This window comes from Amblyomma mixtum, chromosome 3, assembly GCF_055824585.1.
Source record: "Amblyomma mixtum isolate Tamu chromosome 3, ASM5582458v1, whole genome shotgun sequence".
Classification (NCBI taxonomy): domain Eukaryota; kingdom Metazoa; phylum Arthropoda; class Arachnida; order Ixodida; family Ixodidae; genus Amblyomma; species Amblyomma mixtum.
This window is the reverse complement of record NC_143014.1, coordinates 165,608,244-165,631,054: the sequence shown is the minus strand read 5'-3', so window position 1 is coordinate 165,631,054 and position 22,811 is coordinate 165,608,244. Positions and strand designations below refer to the sequence as shown.

The window sequence follows — 22,811 nt, the reverse complement described above, 5'->3', positions numbered from 1 at the left end:
CTGCTGACGTGATAGGGCGCGGAGGGGACTATCCCTTTTCATCTGCCATTCCCTGCATTGTCAGGCTCACAGGCTGACGAGAATCCGCCGACACCATTGGCTGGAAGGGGGGGAAAGGCCGTTTCGTCCTTGAGTGATATCCGACTACAATGCATGCGCTGCCTCATGAATAGCACTGATCGTTTGTGAAATGTTTTAAGTCTTGCCTTCGTCGAAATACTGCCACCGCGGACGGTGTCGAACCCGCGATCTTGGAATCAGCAGCTCAACACCAAAGCCCCTCAGCCACCGCGGCGGGTGGCTGTGTGTCGGCAAACTGCGCTTCACGATAAAAAAGAAAAGAAAACAGCAAAGCCGCCCATCTGCCATCTTTGCAGTTTACATCCGTGTGCTTCTGTGCGGCCTCAGCGACGTTTTTAGATAAGAGCACTTGGAAAACTTGCTCCGGGAATGCGGCCCCATTCTGTCACCGCTTTAACCTCAAAGAGAGGCGAGCGCCACCTCTAGGGTGCTGACGTTACCGCGCTAGATTTCTCTTCGCCGCCGCGACGCCCTTTGCTCTCGGCCACGTGGTGATCTTGCTGCATAGCTGGTTACGCTGGCCCGCGCCTAGCATCGTCTGCGCCGGGTGCGGCTGCTTGTAACCGCGCGTCGCTATTGATGTTCACTGGCGGGATTTCGTCTTCGCGTTTCGCCTGCGCTCTGCGCCTGTGGTACAAGAGGAATCATGCTCGGTGTTGAGCTTTTGGGTGTAGATCTCTGCCGAATGGAAGCCCGTCTTTTCTTACTTCCACACGGTAAAATCGAAGAAACACGGCGTGCCGCTTGTCTTCTCGCAGTTTGGTTTGATAGAGTTCTTCGCGTGAGTAATATGCGGCTGTGCAAAGTAGGTGTTAATGCTGACCTTCGTTGTCTTACTGGCAATGCGAAGCGCAACAACTCTAAAACTGTGGCTGAAGTCACAGTAACAGCGCTAAATTTCGCGAAGTGCGTGCCCTTAGAGCTCACCTTTTAGCAGTGACTGCAGCAGAAAGGCACCATATTAGAATACTTTCCCTCGGCTTCTTTTAACAGTTGTGTTACGGAATATAAGACTGACTGATTGGCATTCTCAGCAGTAACTGAAACACCTACCGAATTTCGCAGCCTCGGCCTGGGTGCAAACTCCCATTTAGTTCATAAAATCACCTCGTTCAATACGAGATCGGACGTTTAAAAGCCGCCAAAACCGGCTTCTAGGAGGCTAAAGAAACTAACTTGCCTCGGCATACATGCAGATACGGCTTAAGAAGCCCGAACGACAAGCTTTTCAGCTCCCATGATAGAACACAGCCTTCCCACACTATATCGGCTTCCTGAAAGTCTGCCCTGCTAGGAAGTCACAACAGCGGCTTTAACGTGCCCGACTAAAATTATGGCTATAAATGCTACTATACCGTCTTGGTTCATTAATGCGAAAGAGATCATGGAGAAAACTACGTTTGTAGTCCTTAAATACGTTTTGGCACGCATGCGTCTGCTGACGCTCCTCAAGCTTAGAGTAGCAGACGACGCACCTGTCCCGAATAGTCCTGGATAAAGCCCCTCAATTTAGGGGCTTTAGTCCTGGAGAAACGGCAGCGCCACCACACAGGCGTCTATCGCGTTGGTGCGCTCCGCTCATTAGCGCGCCGGCTCTGTTTTGCAACTACCCCTATCTAAAAACGTAGGGCCTCAGCTTGCAACCTGCGGAGTGCTTTCCGTGACAAAATTGTTGAAACCGGATAAGGTTACGCCATCACCGCGTGAAATTAGAAAATCGGGAACTTCATTTGCCATTTTCTCAGCAACGCAGCCACCTTTTCAAGCAGGCACAAAGAAACGTTTGTGGGACTTCCGAAGAATATTCTCTCCCTAGTTTCATTTCGTTTCATATATATCTTTAATGAGCGATGTATCACCTGCTGGGGAAGCATGACTACAACCCCTGTTATGTTTGTCTGTATGTTTGTTTGTTTTCTATTGTTATGCATGTTCCCATCACTTTCGCCGTTGTAAACCAATATGTCCCCCCCTTATGTAATGCCTTCGGGCCTTTAACCCATTAGGGACCAAGAAAAATCTATCGGAGGGATTTTCTTCATTTTTAGCACATAATACTCTCATATAAAGAAAAAGAGATTGCTGAAATTTCGTCACGATTGCTTCATTCGTTCCATAGGTTACACAGGTGTACTTTTTATAGTACATTGGGTCTTCCCCATAGCACATGTGGTTACTTCACTGATTTCCTACTGGTGGCATGAATTTTGTTACTATGTCCGCGATTTTTACGCAGGATGATATAACACTTCTTGCAGGCCCTCATGAATATTTTCTGGCTATACTGGCACCGCAGTTATCCTACTTTGCACGGAAAGCTTTCTCCTTTTCAAAGAAGCATTAGATACGATTGAGCCAGAGTGCCTGCGAACCGCTGGTTACTGCATGTCAAGGTGTAGATAATAATGAGTAACGTTCTTACCAAAGCAAAAATAGTCAGCAGGCTCATCTCTAGCAATTTCGTAGATTGTTCAGGCTTTCACAATTGCAAAGTTGAGCTTTGGTGTCAACAACCACTATCACTTTTTGTCCCTGATGCTGATATACTGGTAGTAGATGGCTTGATGCGAAAGGTCAACACCTGCCATACCACTGTTGTCAAAGGAAAGGAGTTTTGGCTTTAAAAAAATCTGTTTTTCTTGTGCTATAGGCAACCACCACTCTACGAAACACGTAGGCTCACTGGTGTTTTAGTTGCAACCCATAGTTACTATACTGTTGATCGTAGACTTCAATAAAAGCATGTAACCTATACTACTGAAGCAAGAATCGATGTTTCATGGCTGCTTCTATTTCATCGCTTTCTTTGGCCCGAGTGGACACTTCCTAAACCCGTTTTGGCGAACGGTTCCTCTAGCCCTAAATTCCTCCCAGTGGAGCGTTACAAGAATGTCTTGAAAAGTAAAAAAATTACAAACAAAAAGATGAAATGGTCACTAAGCGTTGAAATCACCTCAGGTGACGACAGGACAACACGCGCTTGCAAAAGTTTCATTTCTGAACTCAAGTACTTTCCGCAGACTGTGTGAATGGCAGAACAGTAACTGTCTGCTCTGCAGAACCTTCAGTTCTTATACCCAAACTTTATAACAACCAATTAAAATCATACCATCATCATACTCAAGACCGCTAGAGGCAAGTACAGCAGCCTCCGAGGCCTTGCTGAGTAGACAAAGTGATTTTTTCCGAAAAATTGGAAGGAACAATAAGATCTATGAACTGGAATAAATAGGCGCCGTTCTGCACACAGGAAGACCCAGTGTACTATAGAAAGTACAGCAGTATATAAATCATCACAGAGCAAAAAACACCAAAGGTGTGGGACATTCAAAGCATCCGTTGTTTACTTTCGTCTTTCGTGCTGCTCTATACTTGAAACTAGCGTAATATGTACATAAATGCGGCCGTGAGAAAATTATAAGCAAGCAACTACCGGTGCAGTTCGTGGGAAACAAACATCCTGAAGTTTCACCTCGGAAAGCTGACATACTGAACAGAGGAAGTGCGCCAAATTAGTTAAGGGTGGTTGGACAATCCCCTGTTGACAAAAGCATGCCCTACTTGAAAAGAAAATTCCAGTCTTTGGAGGTGAAATTATAAAAAAATTAACTGTACTTTTAAAAGTACGCTGGGCGCTAATGGGTTAAGCAAACAATAAATAAATTAAATTTATTTTACCATCAGGGCTTTCGCATTACATAGGGGGTGGGGCAGTGAAAAAAGATAAAGAAACAATACATCGATCAAAAGAGTGCTATAATACGAACAATATTGAAAAATGCTTAAGACAGAGGACCAAAACATTGACAACAAAAGTACAGAAGTAAATAAAAGGATTACAAAAAGAAAACCGTGATTATAGTTTATATATAGGTAAATAACATATCACAATTGGTCTGATACTAACAGTGCGAGTAATTTGCTTTTAAAACACGCAAGGTCGCTAGTATACAAGTGGCTGTGGGTGAAAGATTATTCCAGTCACGGCATGTTTTAGGGAGGAATGAATTAGAGCAGGTCACTGTGCTGCAGTACGGAACAGCTACTTTTTGATTCTGGTCTATGCGAGGCGAGATGAAAGACCGTGCCTTTACACGGATGGCTTTCAGGCAAGTATTGTGGAAGTAAATTTTAAGGAAAAGGCAAATGCGTGAAAACTTGCGGCGAGTGGAGAGTAACGGAAGTTTGAGATTAGATATCATTTCTATTGCACTGGCGGTGCGATGGTAGTTTCCAACGATAAACGGGCACTTCGACTCTGCACCGCCACTAGTTCTTTTAATAACGTGATGGTGTCAGGATCCTAAATTGAACATTTCCCTCCTATTTCCCTTTATTGTGCCTTGAAATGGTGTACTGCGCGAAATCCGGCTAAACCGCGCGCCACTGTGTGAGCAGGAGGCAGTTTTTCTCTCTATTTATTTTGTAGTGAACTACCCACCTGCCTCGCTCCTGTTGCATTTTTGTGGGGCGAACTGTGAAGCTGCCTCGTTCCTACTCATTCGTTCTCAGCCGAGCTACGTTCTTTACCGCAGTCGTGGAGTGCGGTCCCCTGGAAAGCATCGACAACGGCTCTGTGAGACTTTCGGGAACCGTGTTTGACTCCAAGGCCGAGTTCTCGTGCAACCACGGTTTCAAGTTGGTCGGCAACAGCTCACGCACGTGCGGCGCCGACGGCCAGTGGACTGGCGCATATCCGCGCTGTGAAGGTGGGTGGGCATTCCCATACGTGCAGAACACGACAAGCAATGCCTCAAGTTCTTCATGTAGCGGCTCTTTTCAAAAGGTAGTTAAAAAATTATTCTTGTCAGGGTACCAGATGGGTTATGTTTCATGCGGTTTAGATTATGCGGGCTACTTTATTTAATAGCGCTGGAAATATTTAAAACAGGTTTTTTTTTAAGAATAAAGTCAGCTTTTGCTGGGTAGAGATACCAACAATGGAGGACATCAGAAAACAGGTGCATCATGTCAGCTGGCATGCTGGTTAACTAAATGTTTGTAGTTGAATTTTAACTCTTACATTTAGGCGCCTGCTTGTGTTTAGGTATTTCTAGGCAGCCATAATAATAAATATAAGAACTTTTACAACATCAAAAACCCTAATACGCTCAACGCTGTAGCTCCATGAATTCTGGCCATCCCGGCGCGCCAAACTGAAATCGTAATGCTGTGGAACGCACTGACCCACATCCGCCAGAGGAGAACTAGGTTTTTATCACTTGTTCTCACTCCCAATGCTTTCTGCGCCTGCGCTTCGTTGCAACGGAAACCCGGCTCGGCGAGTCGTTTGCTTCCCACGGCGCCACGGCCCATGCTGCAAGTTCAAGTCACAAGCGTGAGCATTAGCGCCAAATTTGCGGTATTCACTATCAATGCCAAGTTGGCGCCCGGTCACGGTGGCAACGAGGATGCCGACCATCTCGCCACCGCCCTTCATCAGCTTCCTAGTACCGACGTTCCGGTAGCCTTTGAGGACGTCCGCGCGGTGATCCCCTCCGTAAACAACGCCTGAACCCAGGGACCCCGCATGGAAAGCGTTCCTCCTTCGTCGGCGCGCGCTTACTATCGCGCCTGCCCCACCGACACGGAGCAGCGCAGCCGGGTCGGACAGATATGATAATGCGACATGAGCGCCTCCACCGATGTGTGCCTGCGGGAAGGCCAGACTCCGTGCGGCTACAGCGCCGAGTATAACCTTGAGAACAATGAGCCAACTAACGAGAAATCAAATGCTGCTGAGATGTTTTATCCTAGAAGAATAGCACGGAAGGTTGAAATCCAAAGGAAGTACTAAATAGGTTTAAATGCTTCAACTCAGAACACATGTTTCTAAAGGCGAAATAAAATATCGTCAAATAATTTCGAAGGCGTCCGGCATCTTCCGATAGCCGGCAGCTTCAATCCGCATGAAATATAGTCTATTTAACTGACCTGGTCAACTTTCTGTGCGCAGAAATATGGTGCCCGGAAGAGATGATTTCTCAGTCAACCAAGCGAGGTGCCAGAATGGTGGTGGGCAACAAATCTATCTCTGGGCGCCAACGGAGTGGCACCAGGGTTAATTACATCTGCCCTGCGAACACTGACTTGGTCGGCTCCGACATTAACATCTGCCAAGAAAACGGGGCCTGGCTCTTCGATCCTCCGGCTTGCAAGGGTAAGTATATAGCTCAGACGATAAAGGAGCAACTATATGTCATACTCCGTAGAACACAATCTGAAAGCTTGTTTACCTAGTATTGTACGCAGCTCCAGAGAAAGTTTTACCTCAGAGGTGCCTTTCCAGACTAGCAGTAGTAGCAGGAAAACGCTTTACTTCAGAGCGCAAATCAGGTGCTCAAAACGCGGATCTCCTGCCACACCAGGCTGAGCTGATCCTCTTAACGAGAAAACCCAGCCAGGTATGCCAGGAGAGGTTGGGGATGAGGGACTACATTGGAGTGACAAGCGTTGTATAGGCACAACTCGTTTACGTCGCAGTACTTTCTGGCTAATTTAGCTTCCGACCTCTGTTCGCCACCAGACATGGGGAAGGGCCAAATAGGAGCAGCGTACATTATGGTCCTGAAATCTGTCGAGCGGCCGCAAAATCAAGTAACGACCCCGTCTTGACATATAGTTGTTGCGGAAGTGGCCGCTACATCGAACTGAACCGAACTCGATATGAAGTCGCGGGCTGACGCAGCTCTCGACGACAAGTTATGAGTACACTGCACAAAAAGTGCACCCATATGGGTAAATTTCCGTGTATATAACTCGCATCCTCCCAACAGGGTAGAAAGTATGCTTGTCTCACCCATAGTATGGGTGGGAACGTTACAGTTGCGCCCTTTTTCCTACCGCTTTACAGTTACAAAGGTTTTGTTTGATTTAAAAGACGCTGATCAATTTTTTTGGGGGGTCCACTCTTGGAGGGAAGCTAAATATTCCTTACGAAAGCTGCCGACGACCTGTCTAACTTCGTACTACAGTTACGGCCCCCCCGACTATAATACCCAGATGCGTATTTCACGGTGTTTCTGAATCTGTCTGCAGCGGAGTCACATTTGTGACGTCTAAATGGTGTGATGTTTCAAAATACATTCAAAAACGAAAAAAAGGACTTGCTAAAGGAGGCCAAACCTCAGCCAACCCGCTCGCACAGTAACACGATGCTATAATATGCGATGTATTTTTACCAAAGGAGCCTAGACAGGTGTCGGCGTCCTTGGAATGAGGGATACAAAGCTAATGGGGGGACAGAGTTGAACACAGAAGACACCACTGCTGCGCGCAATACTTACTTGCCCATGGCGCGCATACTTTCTCAAAGTTTATATATGCCATTTCAGCAGGCCCCTGTTTCAGCTCAGTGATACTAAATTAATTCACTTAATTATCACATTATGCGGGTACAAATCGCAGTCACAGTGCTCGCATCAAGGCTGCAGTTGTCATTTAAAAGAAAGTTCGAGCAGCTAATATCATTTTAAGAGCACGCTTGATTGAATTACTGCAATGTTGTTCAACAAGTCAAAGAACACCCTTACAACACCCCTACGCAGGAGCTACAACATCCTTGCACCCGTTTGCCTTTGAAGGGTGCATGAGTGCATTAAAGGCGCAAGCGTGCTCAGCGCACCCTTTAAAAAAAATAAATATAAGTGGAAAGGGTGCCGTTATTAGCTTTACACCTTTAAGGGTGCAATTTTTTTTACTCTGTACATGCGGGAAGATATTGGAGGCGCTCTATCGCCCCGAGTGTTGACGGCCACCCACGAGGTGTTTCCGGTGCCGTTTGATGCCTTTGAAAGAGGCTTCCTAGGGCCAGTGAAGGTCTCGCTTGGTGGCGTTATGCCGCACGATAACGTGCGTGCTGCATGCGAAGAACAGGTTTGACGATGCTGGGTCCAGGATACTGCAACAGAGAAGCCGAGGTCACGTTCCTAAAGGCATCTAAAAGGGGAGTGCCATAGCAAGCGCCGTAAAGGGCGAACGCCATAGCCTCTCCTGAGTGCGCGAAGACTTTGACGTTACTAGTAGAGCGCGACAGTCAGCGAAGACAACCCACGCTGCTGGGGGTTGTTGCAAAGTAAAAGCTACTCGCCGAGCAGCCAGCTCGGTAGCAGAAGTCGAAGTGCGGTGACTCAGCGTCGCCAAGATAGTGGTGCGCGCTGATGGTATCCGTAACGCCGACTGTTGATGAGACAGGCATGACAGAACCATCAGTGTAGATGTGGCAGTGCGCACTGTAGCATCCAGAGGTGTGCTCAAGGGCAAAGTATATAAGGTGCTGGTCCGGGGGTGTTGGCTTTGCTCTTAATGCCAGTTATCATATAGAGCGGAGAGTGGGCGCAAACCCTTTTGTTTGTTGTAGTTGGCATTCGACAGCGTTGCGCCACCGAGAGTTTTCCCGAGCGTATTTTTGTGCGGAGTTACGACGGTTACTTCGGGAGTGCTCGTGAAAATTGGTTCTGCCGTTGACCTTCGTTCGCAGCAAGCTAGTTTACCTCGCCGTCCAGACGCTTGCCTTTTAGTTTTACCTGTTCTTTTCTTACCGCCAGGTTGCGGGGATTGTTTTGTTACTCCCCGCTTCAAAAACCAGTCTTTATTCCTTGAGTTGCTGGTTCGTCTTGGGGCTAGCGGCTCGCGGACTCCTTAGTGTAGCTCACTGGCCCCAACGAGGGCTGCCACATTATGGCAGCACAGAACAAGTCCACGAGACATGGTCTCGCCCCACTAGTGACACACCCACAGTCAGTATAAAAGACACGGTTTATTCGGTACCAACGAAAGCTTCCAAACAGCAGAGCATGTAGTCTAGGCTGTCGAGAACGCAATGCTACGATTAGAGGTAACCGGGCGGTAGCATCTGAACATGGCGAAACAAAACCACTGCGGCGTGAATGGGGTGTTGTGCCACAAATCAGGGCTCGAAGCGCTGCAAGTAACCATCCAGGCCACGCAGCAGCCACTCAGGCCGAATCCGGAGTTATCATTTCCACCTTTTCTCTACAACCCGGTAAGGCGCCGCCCTCTGTGCACATCGAGACGGCTCGCGCTGGCCGCCGACAGCGAGGCAGCGCCTCAGCAGCGTTCCTGCCAGAATCCTCCTCTACGTCGCCTCCACCGCCCTTACCAGGCGTCCTCGCTGCATCGATATGACGCCACAGCCCCCGAGCAGCAATTCGCTCATGCACAGTTACGCTCCACCCGCACGCACCTTGGTGGCGGGGAAAGAACGCGCGCGCGCAGCGCGCACAGTTTGAACGCCTAAAAGGGTCAGTAGTGCCCCACAAGCTTCAGTGCCAAAAGTTATAGCGCCGCACCCAGTGCCGCCGCTGGCGCTTCAGTGTTTCGCGCGATTATTAGTACGAAAGCAATATTTCACTAGCAATCCTGAAAAAGCCGAGGTTTGTTTGAAGCCTCTGAGATGCCTGCAAAAATAAAATAAATATATTCGTCATTCAATTTCGAACCCCCGGCGGCGCGAATAGATCAGCTTCGCTTCACTACGGCGTCCCTCATAGCCTGAGTCGCTTTGGGACCTTAAACCCCCATAAACCAAACCAGATCAGCTTCGCTCGTCATTGCACGAGAGCACTATGTTAAACTGCCCAGTGTTAAACAACTATACGCTCTCGCGCTGTGCAAAGTCTACTCTAATTATTCTCGTCTCTCATCTATATCTATATACTGTGCATTGCACGTCGTCGTCTTCATGAACTTCCATCTGTGCGCAGAAGTGACGAAAGGATAGGAAACGCCAACAACTGGCTCTCTATGGGTCAGTGGACACCTCAGTCGCGCTTTGAGCTACGTGGCGGTTGTGACAGAGAGATGAGCGCTGCTTGCGTTTGCGTTGGCAATGTTTTGGCAGAAACGCGGTATTGGTAGCAATAGGCCGCGGCGTTCATTGGGTTCATTGGCGTTGCCGTTGGCATCGCTGTAGATTCCGCTGATTTTGAGGGAAGAAAAGGCGCATAACTGTCTCCCTGGGTCAGTGACCACCTTAATCATGCTTTCAGGTACATGGCGGTGATGTCCACTCTCTGCTTTCGCACAATAATTCGTGCTCAGCGATGCTAAACCGCCAGCAATTTGTTTTGTACGAATGTTCTCAAAAGTAGCGAATATTGGTAAAAATATCTCAATCGTATTTCACTCCTTTCCATCACTATTCGGTTCATATTCGATTCGGTTTTGAGCCACATTCGAATCGCCAGCAAAGCTAAACTATACGTATCCGAATCGCTTTTGTGTAAGTACTATTCGCACAGCCCTAGCTGTAAATTGAAGAAATCTAGATTCACTTGTTTAATCATCATCGTATGCAGATAAGCAGCAAAATAATCTTTTTCTTTCCTTTCCTAAGTTTTTTCACACTTTTTTACTGTTGTTCTTGCTTTCTATTGCTGCAGCCAGTTACAGCTTCTCTGAATCGGGAAAGGCTCCATATGCCTACTTTTTTCGTTATTAAGAAATTAACTATTCAAACCAACTTTGCACGCCTCGTGGGAGTAACCATTCAGGGCGCTTTTGATTGCTGTCACCATACATAACAGCTAAAGAAGAAAAGCTGGTTTCTTGTTTTTTCGAGAGAGTGCATTAATGGGGATGAATACAACGAATACGATGGTCAGTATAATAGTATTGAACTTAAAAACAGAACTTGGTAACAGTGGGCCTTGGTCCGTGGCGTCCTATATTAGTCCTTTGACAAGTCAGAACACTGAAAGAAATCAGTTTTTTAATGTTTGACTATATCAGACAAGCCAGCGTCATCCAAATCCCGAAGCTTACAATTTCGACTTTTGATTAGGTTCTTGTTTAGTTATGAGGAAAAGCATTAACAACGGACTATTTTTTTATCACGAAGGACTTCTTTATGGTGGTCCTGGATGCGGGCGGAGTTTTACAGCAGAATGAAATTCTGTATGAGAATAGATATTATATGATCCAGTATTATAATAGCCAGTAGGCTATCTCTGAGCTATTAGGAGTGTTAAACCTCTCATGCAGATCGATTATATTGTCATGTGGCTGTGTTTACAGCGTGGACGAATACGTTCGGAGAAAACAAAAGACCATCTCGAAGCTCATACTTGTTATTAAGCTAACCTATACCGGTAAAGAGAAGCAACTTGGAGGCGTCTGTAGCATTAAGTGTGCTCGGCGATCGTCGAAGATCGTAATCGCCGTAGCTCTCGGAAAAAAAAAAACTTTAAAGGTGAGGAAGACAGCATAGCACCGAAATCGATCTCCGATTTCTAAAAGGCCGTTGGATACGGTTACAGTCTTCCAGCGGAATCTGGTCGCCTGTTGCATGGAAAACAAAATGATAAGGTGCCTTCCGTGCATCGAACAAGGAAAATAAAAAAAAACACGACAAAGGTTCGCGGTAATATTGTTTGGGAGAAAATGGGGAACTTATATTTCCTTTTCCTATTACAGCAAAATGTACCGTAGCCCCTGGGCCTGGTTCTCAAGTCAAACGCCTGACATCCAGCCGGCGGGGACAACGGGTAACATACTTCCCTTATTCGTTGCTGTAGTGATTGTTGCCATCTGAACGGCCACTGGAAAGAGGAACTAATAATATTGTGACGCCCATGAAGAGCAGATGCCTCTCCTGAGTGGTGGTCGGCATCGCTGACTACGCAGAAAAATTCAGGGGGACACTTTGTTGACCTGAAGTGCGGTGAGGCGAAAGCATTTAGCGCAGTGTTGATCCTTGTGTCACTGGTCTGTGGTTAATACCCCTGTCAAGCGGGCAAGCTAAGTGCACTTAAGGAGAGTGTACTTCGCTGTAAGTACACTTTGCCGCATCTAAACGACGCAAGTGGAGTGTCACTCGCGGAAGAGTGCACTCCGCTGAGAGTGCGTTCACGGACCACACTTTGCTGGTGGAGTGCGTAGCCTCGACGCCAGCGGTTCCAATGGCACGAAATTTATAGTGCATAAAAAGTACTTACAACTTTATTTTACGTGCTATAACACTGTTTTCAGAAAAAAAGTTCCTTGGTTATAGCTACAAGCGAAGCAACAAAACAAGTAAACGTGATCAGATGCAACATCGCTGCCCGCCGCCGTCTTGTTTGTTGTCAAAATTGTGGATCGTCTTGGCTGGTCTTGGCTTTTCTTCTATTTTCATTTCTTTTATCACTAAAAACGGTTGAACCTCGTTTTATTTGCGCTATCACTTTAAGCAATCAAATATCATGAGTGCAATGAAGAAGGCAGAGCGCCAGCACCAACGACGACGAAGCGATTTGTGCGTCCTCCGATTCCGGCGGCCGCGCGCGTGGAGAGCTCGAGCTCGCTCTTGGTTCTGTTCTGGTGCCGCCGCTACTCGAACAGCCTGTGCCATCGTTTTGCTGCCAGTCCTTCGAACTTGCCAGTAAACCCCTCTTCATTTGGTGGAGCGTGCGGGTTCGCCTAGTACACTACCAACGTGGAGCTCCGCAGCCGCACAATTCCGATGGCGACGACCAACGAAAGCCAGCAGCCAGCAGTCCCATCGCAGCCCGTCATTTGCTCCGGTGCCGTCCGGCAGAGAGACCCCGTCGTTTTCAACGGACACTGCGACCAGGATGTCGAGGATTGGCTGGCTTCGTATGAGCGGGTGAGCCGTCACAACAACTGGGATGACATGAAACTAAACAACGTAATATTTTACCTGAGCGACGTCGCGAATCTCTGGTTTCGCAATCACGAGGCTGATATTCCAACATGGGCTACTTTCAAGACAACGTTTGCCGAAGTTTTTTGCCGTCCCGCCGTGCGTAAACTTCGCGCTGAGCAATGCTTGCGCGCTCGTGTTCAGTGTACGGGTGAAAGTTTCACCGCCTACATCGAAGATGTGGTCGACCTATGCAAGCGTGTCGACCCGTCTATGCTTGAGGCCGACAAGATCAACCATATTATGAAGGGCATCGACGACGACGCTTTCCATATGCTGGTGGCCAAAAGTCCCACAACCGTCGCCTCCGTGTACAACCTGTGCCAGAGCTTCGATGAGTTGCGCAAGCAGCGACTTAACGCTCGTCGCCCGCCCGCACCTGCTGAGTCCATCTCCGGCCTGGCCGTCAATAGTGACCTTTTGGATCACATCAAAGACTTCGTGCGTCATGAGGTGGCCCGGCAGCTTTCGCTCCTCTCTGGCGCGCACTATACGCCCCCTACCCTGACCCCTGAGATACGGCAGACCATAGCACAGGAGGTAGCCGATGCGCTTCCCGTTCGTCGGCAGCCGGCTCCGGCTCCACTGGCTCCTGAAGTCAACCGCCTCTCGATGCAGACCGCCCCCGTCGCTGCACCTTTGAGCTACGGCACTCCTATTGCTACGCCGCCTGCCCCTATGCGTGCGCCTCTCACGTATGCCGAAGCCGTCGCCCTACCACCGCAACCGCTGGCCTTTCCATACGTCCGGACAACGCCGCCTACACCTCGTGCTTCCCGGCTCCGACCGGCACCTACTTCCTACAGTTCTTGGCGCACTGCTGACAACCGGCCGATTTGTTACACGTGCGGGCTCCCAAGCCACGTCGCCCGCCACTGTCGTCAGGTTCTGGCTGCGCCTGTGCCCGCTGTGCCGAACTACTACCCGTCTCGTGCTGCTCGCACACCTTCAGGGCTACCTGGGGAGGCTTTTGCTGACCACTTGCCACGCCGGCCCCACGTCCCTTCTGATCGGTCACCTTCCCCTCGTCGTCGGTCCTTGTCACCTATGCGGCGTCGTAACATGACCGACAACCCGGAAAACTAGGAGCCGCAGTTCTGGGGGCACGAACTGCGCACACTTCGACCTGCTCAAGACCTCGCCTTTCACCACCGAACTTTTTAGACGTGTTAGTTGTCGGCATTCGAGCACTTGCGCTTGTGGACACTGGTGCTGCCGTTTCCGTGATAGCCGAAAACTTCTGCCGTTCACTTCGTAAAGTCACCACTTCTACTTCTGGACTCTCTCTTTGCACCGCTAGCGCCGAGCCCATTCATCCTTCTGCCGCTTGCACGGCACGTGTCGTCATCGCGGACGTTTTATATGTCGTCGAATTTTTAGTGCTCAGCTCTTGCTCCCATGACCTCATCCTTGGCTGGGATTTTCTATCCCGTCACCATGCCGTCATAGACTGTGCCCGTGCTCACGTCTCCTTTTCCATGCTCTGCGATGCGCCCGTCGACGAACAGCCGCCTTGCTCTGGTGCCAAATGCGTTGTCGCCGCCGACACCGATGTTCCCCCCGGCAGTGCCGTGCTCGTTCCCCTTTCCTCAATTTCTGGTTCCTGCGAGCCTGTACTCTTCGCCCCTTCGCCTATCTTTGCTTCTCGCCGACGCCTTCCTCTTCCGTTTGCCGTCGTCGACATGCGCCAAGGTGCCGCCGAGATCGTAGTCTCGAATCCCTCACCCTCTGGGTTCAGGTTGCTCCGTGGAGAGTGCCTTGGACATGTTGAACCCGTTGACCTGATCGCACCCTTCGACGATGATGCTCTTTCCGAAAGTACACCAATCGCCGCCCTCACGCTGCCTAACGCTACCTGCGACCCGCCGTCCTCGGCGATTTTTCACCGCTCAGTTGCCAGCGACCTCGACCCACCTCACCGCGAGCAGCTCCTCGCCCTGCTTAACAAGTTCCGCTCATCATTCGACCACCAGACAACTTCCCTGGGCCGCGCGACCACTATCGTCCACCACATCAATACCGGAACTCATGCCCCTCTACGCCAGCGGCCCTATCGTGTGTCGCCTCCGGAGCGCCACGTCATCGCTGAGCAGGTTGACGACATGCTGCAGCGCGGCGTTATTCAGCCCTCTTCTAGTCCGTGGTCGTCTCCCGTCGTGCTGGTGAAAAAGAAGGATGGTTCGATTCGATTTTGCGTTGACTACCGCCGCCTGAACAAAATTACGCGCAAGGACGTCTACCCGCTACCACGTATTGACGACGCCCTCGACTGTTTGCAAGGAGCCGAGTTCTTCTCTTCCTTGGATCTCCGATCCGGCTATTGGCAAGTGCCCATGGCTGAGTCTGACCGCCCGAAAACCGGTTTCGTCACACCTGACGGCCTTTATGAGTTTACCGTCATGCCATTCGGACTCTGCAACGCTCCCGCTACGTTTGAGAGAATGATAGACAATATCTTGCGTGGACTTAAGTGGAATATTTGCCTATGCTACCTAGACGATGTTGTCGTTTTTTTGCCCGATTTTCCGACTCATCTCACGCGGTTGCACAAGGTACTGACCTGTCTCACCGGCGCCGGTCTCCAACTGAACCTAAAGAAATGCCGATTTGGCGCCCGCCAGCTGACCATACTCGGCCACGTTGTCTCCAAGGATGGCGTCCTGCCCGATCCAGAGAAGCTACGTGCTGTCACGCACTTTCCCAAGCCGACTTCTGTTAAAGAGCTGCGAAGCTTCGTGGGCCTGTGCTCGTATTTCCGCCGTTTTGTGCGCAACTTCGCCTCTATCATTGCGCCGCTTACAAAGCTTTTGAATGGTCCCACCAAGCTATCTGCTTGGAACTCAACCTCGAAAATGTCAAAATTGTGGATCGTCTTGGCTGGTCTTGGCTTTTCTTCTATTTTCATTTCTTTTATCGCTAAAAACGGTTGAACCTCGTTTTATTTGCGCTATCACTTTAAGCAATCAAATATCATGAGTCTTTTTTTCTTTTCCATCGTCCTGTTCAGAAATTCCGCTCATTTTCTGTTGCCATTTTTTTTTACTATGAGTGCACTTTGCTTTCCCGTTTAGCACCGCGTAGCCCAAAGTGTCACTCGAGATGCCAAAGCGCACTCCCGTAAGTGCGCTTAACTTGCCCGCTTGACAGGGGTATAAGATGTTAATTAAGTACACAATTGTTTGTGAATCTTAAATGCTGATGACACTGGAGGGCGTTTGGGAAGCATCCGTCTGATTCGACACCTTTCTGCGAACACTCCGCGTCCTAGAGAAGGAGCACTACATATGCGTTGACAGGATGTAGCGTAACCATTAGCACGCTCGGCAGCGGAACGGAAGGATCGTGGTTCGGATCCCATCGGGCAGAAAGATTTTCTTTTTTCCGGTCTGACTAGAAAAGCGTGACACCTCTGCACACAACCTTCCATCGGCAACGATGAGGCATTAAAGGCTTTCGCCTTAATATAAAGACAATCAGGTAGATGCGTTTAATGCACGGCAAGACGACGCAGCGGTCTTCAGTCGCCCGTTCTGGTCTGCATAAACCCCTGCTCATAACGTCTTAGCGGAAATGCTGGGTAAACAGGTCGCCCGAAGACGGATCCCCAGTTGCAACTTCGCCAGTCGTTGCCTCGTAGTCTGTCGCCTTCTGTGCTGACGATGTCTCTGGACGGAGACGCTCCGAGGTCCGTGACCAGCAGTTCGTGGCAGCATTACCGGTAGCCAAGGTCGTTCGCGGGCTCATCCAGCGACGACGTGGACGATGGCTTACTCGCTACCAACGGGTGAGCTGCCACAATAAGTGTGTGGCTCCTCAGCCCACCTTGCAGACACGAACCGAACTTGGTATGACAACCTCGAGGATTCTTTCCCGAACGACATGGGATCACTTTGTAGACGAGCTCTAGAAGGGCTTCGGCTACTCTGTCTCGAAAAAGGAGCTGGATGAACAAGCGGCAGCGCAAAGGGCTCAGCTTCCCGGTGAGACATGTACGAAATATATTGAAGAATGCTTGAAATTAAGCAAGGTTGTCTGCACTCGCATGACAGAAGAGGACAAAGTTGACCGCTTGCTTAAAGTATTGACTGAAGGCATCCGCAATTTTCTTATCGGGAAAGCAGGTCTCGAGTCCATGTTTGACATCATCCCGCACTGGCGCACGTTTGAGACATTGAAAATGCGTCGCATTACCCTCCCATTCACACATCTGGAGGAGTGACGACTGTGGCAGCTGGTGACAGCTGGTGACAGAACACCGTCTTGTGATCTGGCATGCACGATCCGCCAGATCTCTCGAGAAGAAATGACCAGGTCGTTGGAACCCACTTGGAGCCCCTCAGCGCTCCCTACCGCGTATCCCACGCGCCCTCCATCGGCAACGGCCGTTAACGCAGCGGACTTTGTGGAGCACCGGGTACCTCAAAGGCTGCGGCCGAGCAACATACCGCGATCGGTCCCGGAGCACTGGTACCGCTACTACAAGCATACGCCTATCACATATTTGACTAGGACGTTTGGCCCCGCAATTCGCACAGTGACTACTTACCGCTGCAGCCTGTTTCTGGTCGCTCTCTTCTCGGCTACCTCTGCGGTTAGCCCGGTCACACCGCGTGATTCTGTTCTCGCCACCATCCATCCCGTTACGGCTCTTCAGCCTATCCTCCGAGGTCGGATCACCAACAAGTTCCTTCTCGGCGCGCATCCTACCCGCCTGATTCCGTGGACCCCTGGCCTTCGCATTTGCGGGTTCGTTCACCGGCATCGGATAGAAGCGTGACACCACCTCGAGCATCCCGCACGTGTCGGTCTCCATCACCCCTAAAGCGTTCCTTCGCGCCTCCCACGGAAAACTACTCGCCGCGACCGATGGAGTTGAGGTCGCTGGACGCCTGCCACCGGAAGAGATGCCCCCGCCTATAGTTACATGACGGAACAAAGTGCACGTGCTTGTTCATGGTGTGCCTGTCATGGCTTTAGTTGATACCGGAGCTACTGTTTCCGTTTAGAGCGGTGCTTTTAAGTGCCTCCTCCGACGTATAGTTTTGTTTCAATGGGACAAAAATGTCCAATTTTGAGGTATGATTGCCTTCGATTGGAGTTTGCAGTGTCGAAGTTTCTTTGAGTGGTACAGTATTCAGCACAAAAAAATTGCAGTGCTGTCCCGATCGACGCACGACGTTGCCTTCTGTGATACGGCTGGGTGCCGCGTATAAATGCAGGTAGTGGTGCAATAAACCTCAGTTGATAGATGGCGCCTGTCCTGTTTCTTCACATTACTTTTTGTCGTCTTCCCATTTTCGCCTTTCTGTTTCAAACATGACGTCGAACCTACGAGCCCAAACCAAAGTACTTTCACCTGAGCCATTCCCGCACTGACCTACAATCCAGCGGCGGTATTCTTAAAGGGCTTTTCAGGGTTCAATTTGCATGCCTAGACTGAGATTCTTCTACACGGCATGCTGTAGAGGGCTGTAAGTTTAAGCTGTAGCCATGTGAGGCAATGATTAATGCTTCGCTGCTAGGATATAGACCGACAAAGACTAAGCGACAGACAGGATCGGTTAAGCGTATTTATGCACTTGCAGCGCAGCCCTCATGCAGTGCAGTTCGACTAGCCCAATCTCATGCCCTTGTTAACTTTATGTGTGGCAGATTTTATCCCAGCAGTAACCGAAACCATAAAAAAAAAGTTCTGCACACATATGGTGACACCGGGCCTTCAGGAGATATCATTTGTTTCCTTGGTACGTATAGTACCAATGAAACAAAGTGGCAATGAAAATTGAAGAGGGAAGCAAGTGTAAGGAGCATATATGTGTGCTAACAATTTTCACACCTAGCGCATATCTTCACGTTATCACATATATGTGTGCTAACAATTCAGCCAGTATAAGCGCCTTGAGATCGCCAACATGAAAGGACTAAAGGGCGCGCTGGGAATTCCACTCCAGGCTCCTACCAACTCTTAGGAGAAGCCGTTGCCTTCTCTTACATTTACAAACCTGCAATATACTGTTTCTACAATTAGTTCGCCTTCGAGAGACCCGGGCTCATCATGTGCTGTTTTTTCGACTACGAGCTAGGACCCAAAGTCAATTTTCTGCAACCCTTCACACCCTAAGCTCAACAGAGTAGGTTGGCCACCCACGGGACACAGGTGTCAGCAGTGCCCGCCATGGCTTTATCATGAGATTCATTGCGGCTTCGGCATCCTTGGCTTACGCACAAAAGGACCGCTACCTCTGGTAGAAGTAAGATCTTTCGTTCTCGAGCATCTCAACAGCGTTTATGATCGCCCCCTACAAGTCTGCACTCTAAGCAGGCATGAACAATCATACTCAACCGCATTTGTAGTGCCGTACCTTGAAATGTCTTGGGCTGGGCGCCTGCCAAGTGTAGTGTCGTGCACTTCGGCTGAATCATTCGCCATTGTAAGGTCGCATAAACGTCCGTGTTTCTGCAGACCACAGATAATCATTATTCTGTCGGACTCCAAGTCTACACTACAGCGCCTGAGTGCAGGTTGGTAAAGCTACAGTAGGTAGAATTGACAGTTTTCTTTCTAGTGGCTAACATCTCACGTTGTAGCCGCTGGTCAGACGGCAGAGACCTTTGCTCAAGAAGCCCCGTCATATGCATCTTGAGTGGTTGTCCCAAAGGGTGAGAACTTCGCTAGCCACCTAGTGGTGCAACACTTTTCTCCACTTCATCCATATTTGGGCCTCGCTTGCGTTACGCAAGGCTTGTCGAGCGACAGAGCCACTCTCTTTTTCGACTACGCATGAACTCTGCCTACACGCCGGTATGGTTGCGCAAGATGTTCTGAGTGATGTGCACCGTTTCGTTTTAGCGTTCCCGCGTTTTTCTGACGAGCGTGAGGCACTCCTGGAAAACCTGGGGAGTCTGAACTTTCCCATGGACGACGTCTCACGCATCATTTATCCTGAGGACCCCGAACTGAACGGCGATTAGTGTCACGATCAGTGCTGAAGTTTTTAGGGGACACTGACGTTATGGAACAGTTATAGAGGCGCAATCACTTAAATCAGTGACTGAGGCAGAGCAGTTCCGACAGGTCACTGTAAGGCTAATCCCACCTCTATATTTACACCCCCCCCCCCCTGCCGTTGCTACTGCAGCACAAAACCCCACGAGCCAAATGAGGTTTCGGTACCGTCGTCTTCATCAACTTCCGTTCGGGCAGCGCGAAAAGATGAGCTTCCCTGGCCACCGCATAAGAGTAGTACAAAATCGCCGCAGCGGAACGCCCCGCGTGAATGCTTTCTTATTCAGAGAACTCAAGCAGCTGTATGTGCCCTCCGTAATTTTTGTTTGTCTACGTCAAAACATTATAGGATTTCACAAGGAAAAATCGTATTGTCGACGCCACAACTGTTGTCGCGATCTGCTACTTCTTTTGCGACAGTATCACATGGCCCCCGTCACGTTTCGTACAATGAACCCTTCAATATCGCCTGCGAGTCCTACATTCATTAAGAAGATTGCTCACATTGCCAAAGAAATGTTACAAGTAGAAAAGAGGAAGGCAAAGAATGAGCTCGTTAGAGTATCTACAAAATAAAAAACCAGGCTTTCAAACAAATTGAGTTATTGAGGATTTTAATTTTTACAGTGAAGCAAAACGATTCAGCTTTGCTCCACCGTAAGCATTCGCTATAAGCATTTTCTTCACTTGCATGAAGTTATTTGGTAGAAAAGGGAAGAAAATACAGTATGCCATCAGGTATAAACAAAATCCATGAACTCTGCATGTCCATTCTGGCACTCTACAAATTGAGCAATGTGGAAGGCTGTCTTCCCTATTTGTCTTAGCTGCAGAATGGTAAACATCATTACGACGTTTGGAATCTCGTGAGGCGTGTTGAAAATTTACAGCATCATAAAGCTACCTGATCTGCACTATCAAGTTAGTTGTTTTTTCTTTGTGCACGAGTGTTGGGCCTAAATATTCAGAAGTGAAAACGCGGAAAAAATGTAACAGAAAGCGGGGGGGGGGGGGGGGGGAAGAGCCTGGAACAATGTACTGCCTCTAAATACAGACACAGAAAACGCCACTAAACACAGCATACGCGAAGTGTAAACAAGCTTCGTATAGGGGTGCAAAAATAACACTTTGACGTTCGCCGTCTCAGGTCATGCAAGACAACGCCTGCGAATATATGTACAGCATTTATCAAAACAGTCCGGCCTACAGAGTTCGGTGCCTTGTACTGAGATGCTTACGGCACCCATCAATCGGCGCAGCTTGCCAGGGGTGCAGAGGAGCGGTCTACTCACCCGCCAGACATTTGGAGCTGCAGGAGTGCCACGCCCTGCTACGCGGATAGACAGCGATCCTTGCGGACAGGACATACATTACAACAGGCGTACCTGCCTAAGTTCATATACTATACTCTACTCAGAAAAAACGACGACTTGGACAAAAAGTACGCCGGTTACTTTGAACACATCTTGGAAGAAAAGCAGCACGTAGCGGATTGCACTGGTGGGCTAGCAGCCTGCGAAGGCGACTCTCAGTCGGATCCAGATCAAGACCACCCGCGGCAGTTCTCAGTAGCTTTGACTTTCATCTGCTCAGCACAAGGTCGTGGGATCGAGCCCCGACCGCAGAGGCTGCTTTTTTAAATCAAATTCAAAAACACCGTGCACTTCATGGCTTCAGAGCCTGATAAAGATCCCCACGTGGTTAAAATTAATCTGCAGCCATCTACTACGGCGTCCCTCATCTATCCACGTGCCACTCGAAGACGGTAAACGCTACGTACCATACCATACCATGCCGTACCACATCACGCCACACCACGCCACTCCACTCAGTACCATACTGTCCCATAACATGCCATAATATAAGAGTTTGGCAGTTAAGCATGAATGCAAGCACGAGAATATCGAGAACAATATAAAGTGAGATCACTTACCAGAGTGTACAAAATTTATTTTGTGCCAAGGACTGCGCAAAACAAACACGGGCAAAGACGACACATTAAAACGATGGTACCGGTGCTGCTTAAGTTGGTTTATGGGGTTTAACGTCTCAAAGCTACTCAGGCTATGAGGGATGCCGTAGTGAAGGGCTCCGGAGAATTTCGACCACATGGGGATCTTTAACTGACAACACACAAGACACGGGCCTCTAGAATTTTGCCTCCATCGAAGTTCGACCACCGCGGCTGGGATCGAAACCGCGTCCCTCGGGACAGCAGCCGGGTGCCATAGCCACTGAGCCACCACGGCGTACCCGGTGCTGCTTAAAACAAGGTTTATTAGGATATGCGTGCCCATTTAAAATACAGTCAAGTGGTATCACAGATACCCTCCAAGTTTTTGCGATCTTATAGTTTATAGATGTTTTTGTTGAAGGGTATCTGCGAGATCACTCTGCTTTATTTTAAATGCGCAGTCGTGTAGGAATAAATCTCAATTGTATGTGGGGCCGGGCCCATCATGTTCATGGGTCTTCTATGTCCCTGTTCTCTTTTGCGCCATCTTTAGTATGCTTTGCAGTTGTGAACAAACTTGCCTAAACCAAAGTATTACTTCTTTTATGGAGGTGTATTGCTCCAGTACAGCTAAAGCAACCCATGCTGACCGTAGTCCCCCAATACCGCTAGCTTATGGGACAAAACAAGCCGAAAGCACTACATATATAAGCCCAATTTTCTAATTTGTCATTCTAATTCCTGGGCTTGTGTTAAAGTCTTCGAAATATGAACATGTTGGTTTCCTTGGGCTTTCTCTTGCTTGCAATGACATGATCGTAAACAGCAAGGTGAAACCCCCAGACCTACAGCAATCCCACCATCGGTCTGGATTGCTATGCTGCTGTTAAGAGGAATTTAAAGGGAATACAATGAACAAGCAGATGTCAGCGTGTGACCATGATGGATATTCCATAATGCACATCGGGAAGAAAACAAATATTGCTCAAAAATTTAAGGTCTTTCCAAGATGTATCATTTTAATTTTAATGGGTGCCCCTTCCAGTATAAATACAGTAGATGTGCAATTCCGCCGCTGTGCAGCCAATGTGAATAACCGTTTATTA

The 22,811-nt window shown here is 48.9% G+C and overlaps 1 protein-coding gene across 5 annotated transcripts in view; it reads left to right on the top strand.

Annotated features, from left to right (window-relative positions):
* The window catches only part of LOC149352608 (complement receptor type 2-like), a 353,632-nt gene that overhangs the window by 172,649 nt on the left and 158,172 nt on the right, over nucleotides 1-22,811 (top strand). For all 5 annotated transcript variants that reach the window (XM_089581794.1, XM_089581793.1, XM_089581797.1 and 2 more), the window contains 3 exons: nucleotides 4,617-4,790; nucleotides 6,038-6,241; nucleotides 11,518-11,588. In XM_089581794.1, the coding sequence (XP_089437920.1) occupies nucleotides 4,617-4,790; nucleotides 6,038-6,241; nucleotides 11,518-11,588 (449 nt within the window). The remainder of the gene's footprint in view (nucleotides 1-4,616; nucleotides 4,791-6,037; nucleotides 6,242-11,517; nucleotides 11,589-22,811) is intronic.